This window comes from Dermacentor andersoni, chromosome 1, assembly GCF_023375885.2.
Source record: "Dermacentor andersoni chromosome 1, qqDerAnde1_hic_scaffold, whole genome shotgun sequence".
In the NCBI taxonomy this organism is placed as follows: domain Eukaryota; kingdom Metazoa; phylum Arthropoda; class Arachnida; order Ixodida; family Ixodidae; genus Dermacentor; species Dermacentor andersoni.
Genome location: NC_092814.1, coordinates 99,640,018 through 99,652,307, shown reverse-complemented (window position 1 = coordinate 99,652,307; position 12,290 = coordinate 99,640,018). Strand labels below are relative to the sequence as shown.

General features: G+C 51.3%; 1 protein-coding gene across 1 annotated transcript in view; it reads right to left on the bottom strand.

The window, feature by feature from the left end:
- Positions 1-12,290, bottom strand: part of LOC126545393 (uncharacterized) — a 112,260-nt gene that overhangs the window by 37,876 nt on the left and 62,094 nt on the right. Inside the window, exon 3 of the mRNA XM_050193233.2 lies at positions 8,030-8,302. Coding sequence (XP_050049190.1) covers positions 8,030-8,296 — 267 coding nt within the window. The 5' untranslated portion in view covers positions 8,297-8,302. The remainder of the gene's footprint in view (positions 1-8,029; positions 8,303-12,290) is intronic.

The following is a 12,290-nucleotide window of genomic DNA, read 5'->3' as shown; positions in this document are numbered from 1 at the left end:
CCGCTTACAATGAATCACTGTGCTGAAAATAGAAGAATCCAGCAAGTTGTACAGAGTTAGCGTCCCTGTAGAACGTATATATCTTCATGCAGGCTCAGCTTAGCAACGACGTAGAAAATTTTGTAAAATTAATAGGCTTTCCGGGTGCTTTTTCTCTCGCAGAATGAGTGGTTATCCCAATGAAGACTCATTTACAGCCCTGCTATGGCTGCTCCGTAAGGTCCTCTCAGCGATCGAAGAGACCTCTGTATGTGGCATGCCACTGAAAGCAGCGGGCAATGCGAGTCAGACGTCATAGTGCCATGTCACATACGAGAAGGTTATCTATAGCACAAGAATTTGCTCAAAAGCGAGCTTACGTTGCACTCGTTTCGCCGTGTCATTGCATCAGTGTTCTTAACTATTCGTGTTGCGTATATTAAGGTAATATAGTGAATCAGTATGAGTGTTTTCCTAACTCCGCGCTAACTCGAACAACAATTTATAGTACGTGTGAGAATCACTGAGGTCAGTGTTATCCCTATTACCCAAGCAGTAATAATAAGCCGAAAAACTCGGGAGTGCCGTGGTCAGAGACGGTACTCCTTTGCTTTGCGAAACCGGAGAACCCTTTTGTATATACGTGATCATGCGCCGGTTTTATAGCACCTTAGCCGGCGTATTTTGATTCACCTCACGGAATTCAAGGATGCAGTGGAAAGGAAAGCGAGTATACGTTCCTAGGCTGCTTATAGCAAGGACCGTTACCTTTGCTGTTGGACGGCCACGCGCATTACAGAGAGCGCAGGCGGCAGAGGCGTGAAAAAGCGCCTCGTGCAAGTATATATCAAGGCGGCACCCCGGCCATTATGGTACAACAAGGGTCGCGTGGCGGGGTTCCCCTCGAGCCCGGGGCGATTTGAAGCCGAAGCGTGAAGGCGCGATAGGAGCCGAAATGACTCTCGAATGCGGCGAGCACATCTTAATTGAAACGCCCAGGGTCCCTTCTTATTGGGCGCCCTTTTATCTCGCTTCCCATCCGGGTGGGGGAGGCAGCCGAAAGGGTGGTCAGGACTCGATAGCGGCGCCTAATCAGGCAGTTTGTATGGCGCGCGTCTTCCGCCCCATTCAGCGACGGTGGCGCAACAGACGGTCGGCATGCCTCGGCTAAACAATGACACACATCACCGCGTGGGGCGCCTCCCGAAGGGCTCTATCGGCAGAAAGCAGGGCGCCGACAGCGTGTGCTACACTAGCCGAGATTATGGAGCCCACGCTTACCCACGCTGTTATTCTTGGCGAGTTGTTCCGACCGCCCGGAAATGAGACAGCTCTGTCTGAGGCAGAAAAGGAGAACCTAGATATCAGCGTCGGAAGTGACGTAGTCTGAATTTGAAGTGGCCGGAACACCCGCGCCCCCTGTGTGAGTTGCGCGCCTCCGTGGGGAAAAGAAAGGATGGGTCTATATGGCTCTGGGCTCTATTTGACAGCGCGAGATTATCGCGAGGCGCTTCGACAGGCACGCGGCAAGCTCGTCTGGTTCTTGCCTACATGCAGTTCGTGCCCCGCGTGCAGCAGACGTGAGGAAACGGCACAGAACTTGCCGGCACAGTTTCAGTCGCACGCGAATGCAGGCCGTTATTTTTCTGTTATGTTCCTTTGAAACAGACGGCGCGGCGCGGTGGCAGTCAGGCATCGCGCTAGCAAGAACATTTCTTTACGGCGCGGCGTAATAGTCACGAACTCGCAAATAAACGGCAGGGCACGCACAGCCACCTCCCTTCTTCGCCATCGCAAAAAGTGAAGAATAGCGAGTGGGGAAGGGGGGCGCACATTCAACGCTATCTTTATCGTTCCCGCCGTAACTGACATGAGTCGTGAAGTACGACCGTCTTGTCTTTGTAGACGCGCGTCTCGGGTTATTTGTGTCTCGCGCGCATCTCCGAAAGCTCGCGACGACGGCGAGAGCAGCATGCATGGCGTGATCGTGGACAGCGCGTGCAGTCTGGGACTCCCCAGGGTGCACAGGCAGCCCCCTTTTGATTCGGCGCATTGCTTCGGCAAGGGTTCAAGTGTCCTGGCAGGATTCGCAGTGCCGGGGACGGCTCCCAGCGGGAGCAATTAATCACGACCGCAGGCCCTTGAGCTCCGCCAGAAGGGCCGTGCCGTCCGTCATGGATTGCGAGCTCAAATAACTCAACGAGCCCGGCGCCGGCGTCAATCTGACGAACGCGGGTCGCCAGCGTGGAGGCCACGCGAGGACCAATCAGGTGGCCGCGTGCTCGGAAGGAACGCGGGAGGTCGCCGCGGTTTCGTGCTACCATTGATTGGCCTAAATGGACCCCGGCCCCTTGTTTTCCTTCCCGCATGACGCCTCGATTAGCTGTTCCAACGCGTGCGCACAGAGCTGAATTGATTCGTCGTGCCCGCACACCAAGCCCCACAGAGAGAAAAAAATAAGGGAGAAAGGTTTCGCAGGCCACAAACCCTTCACCATCCTATCCTCGCGTTCTACGTCTTGAGACAGCATTGAATCGTCAGCCATGACGAATGGAGCCTATACAACTGCGCCACAAAGAGTGTAACAAAAAGAGGCGATGTGTCCTTCCGTCTTGCAACGCTTTTTAGATGGTGCAGCTCCGAGTCAAAGTGTCGCCACGCAGCCAACAAGGCTTGCAGGTCGTTCCCGTTATGATCCCAGCCGTCATCGCCTTTTGACTGCGTAGTGAGCACGACGGCCACGTCGACTGCTGAGACTGTCCGCAACGGAGGTTTCGTTCATTCATGGCGTCGAGCTAGCAGCTGCTATGCTGGCCGAGATAAAGAAAAGCGCGAGGTTTTTGGTTTGTCTGTTTCTATTCCTGCGACAGCAGGCATCAGGTTTGCTTTCGCTGAGAGTGCGCAACGACAAGCGACGCGGGGGGAGCGGAGGCAGCTCCTTGTTGGGCCGTGCTTGGTATGGATCACGTTGCTTCTTATCTGGAGAAGTGCTAAGTGCACCGACAATGTCGGACACGACGCCGGGCAAAGAGGATTGCGTGGCAGCCCGGGCGGACATTTCCATGCCGCAGCGGCCCGAGAAATCCTTGTTTCCAGGAAGGATTACAAGGAGTACGTGTCTGCAATTTCGTTTCTCCTGGGCGCCAGACCCGTGCCCGCCAGCGGCTGCGCAGGCGCAATCCTAGCTTGCGCCAAACGAGGCTCGGCGACCGGACGCGCCCTAATCCTTCCTCACCGAGGAGCCCCGCATCTTGGACGCACCACTCGATGCTTTCTGCCGCGCGGACAAAGAAGACCTTTCGCTAATCGCCAGCCACCAACAACACTGCGGCGAGTCCCTCGAGACAAAACATCGACACGTCTGAGCTCGCGACGGTTCCTCTCGACACAATCCAGAACCGCATGGCGAAAGCACATCACTCTTGGCAGAAGGCCATAAGAGCCGTTCGGGGAAGCCATATTAATAAAGGAAACAAAAATAATGCACATCAAGAAGATACTGCGTGTGAAGAGAGACATGTCGAAAGTGGTTGTGTCGTAACAAAGACCAAAATGAAAAATAACACTGAAGAAAAATCGGGCTGTAGGCAACTAGCCAATCTATGTGTAGCCCGATGCAAACATGTGGTGTGGCGTCGCCTTTGCAGCGAAACATAATCTTTTCTTACTTATACTTCTTAAAATTCAATGAAAAAAAATTAAATTATGGGGTTTTACGTGCCAAAACCACTTTCTGATTATGAGGCACGCCGTAGTGGAGGACTCCGGAAATTTCGACCACCTGGGGTTCTTTAACGTGCACCTAAATCTAAGCACACGGGTGTTTTCGCATTTCGCCCCCATCGAAATGCGGAAATTCAATGAAGTTGGAACAATGTCCGTCCAACCAAGGGGGCAATGTGATTCACTGTTTACTGTAGCTGGCCTGCGCCGGCTTCTAGACTGCTTTTATGCCTTCTTGTATTAATATGCAGCAAGTTACACTGCACTATTTGTGCCTAGGTCTCCATGTAGGAAATCACGAGAGAAAGTGAAATGTCGGCATCCCGGATGAGAACGAGATCAGCTGTCGAAAAAAGGAAACTGCCGTTTCTATGCTGAGGCATGCCCCGCGACTGATTGCCAAAGAGCTTTAACATCGCACTGACATAAGTGAAGAGAAGAAAAGTGAGGGAACGGGCGGTCTTCCGAGCTTCGAGTTAGTGCCAAACAAGGAGCTGCTTTTTAGTGTTTCCACAATAGTGAAAAGGCAGTTGCGAGGCTGCCAACGAAGAAAGGATCCCTGTCGGCTGGAACGCATGCTTGCACGAGTGCTCACATGAGACCCCCGCCGCACGAGAGTGCCAGGAAAGTTTCACCTCGAACCCGCACCTTTTCTTTTTTTTTTTTTTCTTTACTGCTGCCATGTACCGCTGCCGAATTCTTTTCTGCCCTCGGTTTCCGCAGTGAAGCCATTCTACCGCCTACCCGGAGAAAACCACAAAAGGGTGCGAAGGGATCTCTGTCAACTGCGCTTAACTTGTGCGCGACATGATACCGCGTGCGAAGTGCACAAAGGACCACAATGACGACTTTTGTGGCCGCCTGCTCCGTCCTGCCAGGGTCCTGCCCAAAAACCGTGCCCAAGTGTGAACAACCATTTCACGCGTTTCATGAGCGGCCGGCCCCCTCCTTCGCTACCGACTGAGAGCCAAAATGGTCGCGGTGGCTGGACCGACGTTTGCCCAGCCCTGTTAGCATGTGACACCTGCGTACTGAACAAGGCCGCCGGACATCTTCGGATTAGGCGACTATCTGCGCCATGACCAGGCAAGGCACTCTCCTGGTGAGCCGGGGCGTTTTTCTTCTTACGGACCCCCGGAAAGCAGGAACACGTCGCCGCCGTGTGTACGTGCGCCCGCGAGCCGCTGTCATCTTTCCGGCTTCCCTGCCATGAAGACGTTTTTCGGTGGCCACTCCTGCCTATTTTAAACAGGACAAAACGATAGAGTCGGCTCTGAAATGAACAAGGGCCTACCGGACAGCACGCATTCCAGATACCGCGTTGAGCTGCTTGCGCATACCCAGACAGCGGCAACGTGATACGTTGCGTGCTCTACTTGGAAAATAACTCTTGTCGGGTGTAAAGTCAGCAGCGCTCATGCGTGAGTGTCTTGCTTTCTCATCGGCCCGCAATCGGCCAAAAGCAATGAACATTAACATGGGCGCTAAGTTTTTCTCCAGGTCACGTCTTAAATGAGCAAAGGCCTACCGGACAGCTCGCATTGCAGATATCGGGTCTGGAATGCAATTCCAGTATCTTAGGTACAAGCTGATGTTGTCAAGGAAGTCAAATCCTGTTTATATTACCCGTGTTTCGTACACCTGCCCTATGTAATACAAAGGAAAAGAATATTTCACCAGCAAGTGACGTCCAATATTCCACTACATCGGGTTACGCTGGGGAAATAACATATAGTATAAACAATACCCTGTGTTAGAACTTTCCTAAAAATGGAGAACAGAGGTACGGCAATAGAACGAACAGAATAACACTAGAAAATACCTACTGTTTAGAACATTAAATGGCCCCGCCGTGTTTGCTTAGTGGCTGTGGTGTTGGGCTGCTAAGCACAAGGTCGCGGGATCGAATCCCGGCCACAGCGGCCGCATTTCGATGGGGGTGAAATGCGAAAACACCCGTGTACTTATATTTAGGTGAACATTAAAGATCCCTTCGTGGTCCAAATTATGCCGGTGCCCCCCGCCACGGCGTGCCTCATAATCAAAACGGGGTTTTGACACGTAAAACCCCATAGTTTTAATGCACCTCCAACCTTACCAAGAGCGCTTGTTAAGGCGGCCCGCTAACTTTAGCATGACTAATACCCCTGTCTCAAGGAATGATATGAAGTCACTAACATTAAAAGACATTCCAATTTAATGTCATTACTTTCATAGAGTTCCCTGCTACGCTGGAGAAAACTCTGGTGCTCTGATCTTTAGTACCTGGATTTGTCTAACCTTCGTACTTGTGGCTTCAGCCATTCTTGTAGTTTTATTTATAACGCCTTGTATGCCCCTGTTAGCGTAAATTCCCAAAGGAATAATATTTTCCTAAACGCAGAAAGCACTAAGATTCTGCGCACATGCATAATGATTGTGAATTGTCGCATTTATAACGCAGTACTTCGCTGAAAATGACCAATTTGCAATGACGCAAAACCGTTTGAAGACAGAAGGACGAAGTTTAGGCAAATCCATGCACTGTTCGTCATTTCCCGTGCTGGCTGAATTGCCATGATTGTACCTCCCGCAGACACTAGCGCCCTAATTCCCTCTACTGGACATTGTAGGAAACTCTTTAATTAACTGACAGGTACACACGGGTATCTTATGCCATGTGACAACAACGATATTCACAACCGAATGAGTTGCATGGGGCAATCCATTCAGCCATTAATGAGAACGTATTGCGTTTTCTCGGATCCAAGAGCACCAGGAAATATATACAAAAATCTAGACGTATTATTGGCAGAACTCGCAGGGATTTTCGTTCGTAAGACTTGTTTGTATTTGGCTGGCCGCCTTCGTTAATACGTTCACCATCACAAATTCGCCTGCGTCTGTTTTTACAAACCATTCTAACGTACGAATTGCTTTGTGAATATGGGCCCAGGCGGCCAGCATAAAGCCGAAAAATTAGGTTTACTGCAAAGACGCTTAGTTAAGAACGTTTTGCATATGCACTGTCGTCATTTTCGCGCCTTTTATCCTTTGACGCTTCGTCATTGTCGGGTCACTTTATGCAGACAAAGATACTTTTTGCTGGGTGCCACCACAGGGGAATGGAACAACTTTTGATTTATCGAACGTCATTACCAATTAATGATGTAAAAATTTTCCGTCTAATAGAGGTATGAGCCACAACGATGGGTTTGAGGCATTAGGAAAACGCCTGTAAAGTAAATATTCCGCTAGTAAATACACCGGAACATCGAATATTTGTGGAACATTGGCTCGGAATACAGAATTGGCTCCATCGATTCGACTGCAAAGCCTCAGTTTGTGGCACACTTAGCATGCCTGCCAGCGGCGACTCTAGTCATACATGAGGGTCAAAACGTAAATGAGCTGTGCACGTAAACTTTATTGTTGGTTAGACATGAAACACATCATAAGCCGACTCCAAGCGTCACATTGCAAAGCGATATCTACTAGTATGCTTACTTCGGCGTTAATTTCTTTTTTAGCAATCTGTCTTATGGTTTAGAAGAGTTATCTCAACTTGTCACTGACTGAACTGAATTTTTATATTGAGTAAACAATCGAATTAAAATAATATGAGCCCACATAAGACACCCTTCTACAACAGCCACTCCGAAGTAAGTCGTTTCATCATCCTTGTGTGCTTGATTATTCTCCAACAATGCTCGCGCTTCTCTTGCATCGCTCCGTGCTTTCCTCACCGTAATGGGCGAGAGAAAATACAAATTAAGTCTGCCACACTGGTGTTCAGTCACATTTGCTAAACGTGACATTTATTGCCGCAGTTGTTTCGCTAGGCTTGCGTGTAGAGGCAACGGTTAAACTGGCGCCGCTTCATTTTCCTTCCCGTAGAAAAAAAAATTTACAAGGCACCCAAACGTCGAAAACAAAAAGTAATTAAATTCAGGAGTTTTACGTAACAAAAGCCCGACCTGATTATGAGGCACGCCGTAGGGCGGGACTCCGGATTAAGTTTGACCACCTCTGTTTTTTTTTAACGCGCGCGCAAATCTAAGTACACGAGCGTTCTTGTATTTCACCATCATCGAAATGCACCCTCCGTGGCCGGGACCGAACCCGCAACCTCGAGCTCTGGCTATTACAGGGCTCGAAGCAGACACGAGGTTCAACGGACCACACGCACGCACACAAAGGCGGCAAACAAAAAAGGCACCAGCGGTGAATAATAGCGGTACGGAACGAGAGCAAATTGCGCGGCGGCGCGCACGTGCGCCGAGCGGCCGCCGCCGCGCGGCGATGCGCGCGCCCACGTGGACAGCGCGCCAAGTGGAGTCGCACTCACCGAAGGCGAGTAGAAGGCGGACTGCTCGGCGGCGCCGAGGGGCAGGAAGCCTTGCTCTCCGGCGTACGCCGCCGCCGTCCCGTACATGTTGATGGGCAGCCCAGAGGCGGCGAGCCTCTGGTAGTTGAGCAGCTGCGCGTCGTACTGGCAGGAGCACACCGTCTGGCCGGTGATCGGGTCGGTCAAGACGGGGCGCCCGGACTCGCAACACGGCGTCCCGGCGGCTGGAGCGCTGCCATGAAGACTCTGAGTCGTCTGGCCTGGCATCGGGACCTGCCGAGGGAAGCAAGCGCCGCCGCTCACGGTGTGGCCTCCTCTCCCGCGGGGGGTCAGCGGGGGGACTTATGGGGGCGCCCCCTTGCTGCCCTGTGCGCGCGCGCCATGTGTGGGTGGCTTTTTCGCGAGCGACTCTCCCGCTTCTGCCGCTGTTGACGACTTCCCGCGGAGGGCAGCCGCCGGCCGAGATTGGGAGGGCCGCCGCTTTCAGGCCCGCAGCTTCCTTCTCTATTATCGCTCTGTCTCTGCGTCGTCGACCGTGACAGAACGCCCCAGTGGCAGGCACTATCTGCTGGCTCGCCGACAAACATGCTCTACCTTTCGCTGCTGTTACGAAAAGGCCAGACCACACACACTTGCGCTCGCGTACGGCACCGACCTGGCTGTACTGCGGCCCAGCGCTGTCCGAATACAGTCAAGACGATGCTGTGCGCCCATATAAGTCGTGTGCCCTAATAACGATTTCGTCATTAATCGTTCGGAACATATTTTAGAGAATGTCAAGAGTTTCACAGTTCTATGAATTATGTATGCAGCAATGTCTTCCGCTGCCGAAACCCTGGCTCCAAGTTATGGATGCATAATGAACTACTGTGGCAATGAAATTAAAACGGAGGGAAAAAAGCACACATCTGTCACCACTTGTAGAAACAAGTGTGCTCAATGTTTTGTGCGCAACTGAAAATGTAACGGCACTTGCCGCTCCGTTGTGTTTACAGTGGAGTGGGCGCATTGAGAACTCGGCGTACACACTCATTCAGTGCCGACACGCCGTTTGTAAACACGGCACTTGTCTGTACGTGCGCAGAGAGACCTGCCGTCCAGCTGAGAACAGCACCTAAGTCAGGCCGATATAAATAAGTTAATGCAATTGTCGCCACGAAAGCGGGCGCTTCGCTGAATTCTTGAAGTTAAATATTGTTAGGAAATTGTAACACGCTAAATGTACGATTAAAGATGATAATGGCGCCATGACCTACTTTCAGCATGATAGATTTTTTTGCTGCATCATATAATTTTGCATCGTACTTTGCACTCTGTTTTGCTCAGTACAAAGACAAAGTTATGAAATAAAACTTTCAACAAAGATCAAATCGGTCACAGCGTAGACTTTTGAACATCATTTTAGCTCACACGCAATCGGCACGTGCATAGCTGAGGTTTTGAGACTTTGGCACACGGACGACGTCGATGAGCTTCGAATACTGCTCGTTCCGCGCTATAGGGTTCGTTGAAGTGAAATGAAGTGAAAGAGAACTATGAATGCTGCAGCTGAACAACAAAGCAATCACTATCAACTAGGAACTGCGCAATCAATAAATCAATCAATAAGGTAATCAGTAAATCAGACACGCACAACGTGTACACACGCATGCGGTCCACATACACGCGCACACACGAAAGAATTTACCCCACTAATGTTCCCTACTGTATTCAAGATCACAAGACTGATATGCACCTACAAGATACATTTCAACTCGTAAATAATAATATAAACGCGACTGTGTCAAAGTGAGCGCCATCTATCGCCCGTAACTCCAGGCGCATTGCCCAGCCAGAGGCTATACGACGGTTTGAACCAGACGGGAGATGACAGGCGCTCTGTGGGCTTTCCTTTCTCGCGCGTGAAAAGACCGTTTCCCTCCTGTGACCTCTGTTGGTGCCTACGCGACCTTCTGATTTATTTTTTCCGTTCTCTGGCAAGGAAGACCACCACCACTTCCCCATTCAAGAGAGAGACCTACGAGGGGGGCGTCACCTCCCAGTGATCCCGCGTTGCCCTTCGCCTTTCTCAGTGGTCGTACTGCCTCTCTTTCTTTTTCTCTTTTCGTCTTTATTATTATTATTTTCTTTTTGTCGTTGTTGTTGCCTTCCATCCTTCCTCGGCTTCCTGCGCTCACTTCTGCCCTTATATATTTTTTTTATTCTTCCCTGCTGTTAGCGTCCTAAGCTCTCTTCACAAACGACTCCCTAGCGTATACGAGCCTGTGACTGGACTGCGCCCACGTGATGTTGGTTTGTGCGCCTGTGGTGGGCCTGGAGCGCCGGCTAGGAGTCATTGAAAGAACTGCGGCTCGGACCGACGAGTGACCTCGTCGTAATGTCGGAAGTTACTGCTTGCGGTCAGCCTCGCTCGACAAAGACATTCGAGGATTGTGCGTTAGTTGCGTCGTTACCTTTATGCGGAAGACAATTCATGAAACTGCCAAATGAGCAGCAGAAACAATACCGACTCGGCCGAGTTTGTACACGAGTGGTAGCTTTTCTTCTGTTAGAGCGAAAATGTAAGGAGGAAGAAAGCACCACAGCAAATGGCACACAAACTTCATTCTGTTCGAGAACACGCGATGTTCTCGTCGTGGGCCCAGATTCTCGCATCTGTGCATATATGCACACGGCTTTCAGCTGGCTTGCCCCGATTACGAGACGATACGTTTGCTCTTGCGTGTGCTCCAAGATGCAACAGGCATTCTTTTGTGCGCCACGTTCGGTATGTGCGGGGATCAATCACGCTGTCGGCACACGCTGCGCCCTTTGCGTGAGTGTGGCCCGAATGTGTGTAGCTATGTAACGATCATTCATTGTGACGGGCCCAAGGCAGCTACTCCTTCTGTTTGCAACTAATCGGTCTCCTGAAGCGAGGCAGAGAAAAATTATCTGAACCTTGGCAACCATGTACGGTAGGGAACACGGGCAGCGGCTGAACGTCGTCGCTGTGCGTTTTCGGAGGACAAGACTACGTCTCGTTTACATGAGACACAATGAAAACGCCGGACACATCTCTCCATTCCCACCCTCATCCCCGTTCATGTGTGTGAACAATAACGAAGGCGCAACGCAGCGAGCTTAATTCCCTTAACGTGACGAAAGTTGTATCATGCTGAACCGAGGGGCACTTAACGCACGACGGGTATCGATTTCAAGACGGCGGCGACTAACACGGCGGTCACAGCGTGTTCAGTCCGCAAACCCGCTTATCCCGCAGTCGAGTCGTCTCGCGGACGGCACAGCGCGACTAGTCCTGTATGTGTGCGCAGTGTTTGCCGACATACCCGCAGTGATAATTACCGAATTAAGTGGAATGAAGACACACAACAGGAGCGGCGAAACAAAAGCCGCGCGAGGCCTGCCTGACATACGCTCAACGCGTTTACACTGTGCGCGCCACGCTCACTTCCAATTTGGCCGTGATTGTTTGCAGCCGTGATTGTTCGAATTTGGCGCAGTAATTGCGCTGCTCTTATTGTGTGGCCGCGCGGCTCGTCTTCGCTCGCTTTGTTACTCCCGCTGCCTCGCATTTTCGCCAGTTCGTTTCTTTCTTCCTTTCTTCCCCGTCTTCTCTCGCTTTTTATCTGCTGCTCAGTTCTCGGCATTATGAGCGGCTATCTCGAGCCGAGGAACAATGGCAGCTTTGGGATGACGTCGCAGATACCTGGCGACGCTGAAGCGCCTCGGCGGAGACACTGGCATTATTCGTGTTTATATCACCGTAATTGTACACAAACAAATAACAAGCAAGCCAGCCTGATGTTTTCAAGCCCGTAAGAACATCTCTTTAGCGTGCGCAATTTTTCTTAATGAGGAAGCTGAATGCTCTTCCGCTCAAGTGGCACAAGCGGGTGAGACGGCTCGCGGTGCCTTGGCCGCCTGCTGCGCTGTGCCCTCTGCTCTTAAGCGCGCCGGTGACGCGTAAGAGGAATATTCCGGGTAATGGTCACGCGTACGCAGGCCTGGCTGACGGACCGAGAAGAGTTGCAAACAAAGTATAGCTTCTGCGCAGGACGCGCTAGCTCTTGGCTGTGTGGACTCAACGGCTGTCATGCGCCATTTACGGACGCCACAAGGCGTCGCGCGCGGGTGACGTGGACGCACAGGAAATAAGCGCGCGGGTGCTTCTTATTTGGCGTTGTCGCGCAGATATTACGTCAAAGTCAGGTTCAGTCGAGAACAGTGCCGAGTTGCGATAATTACAAGCTCAGAACAT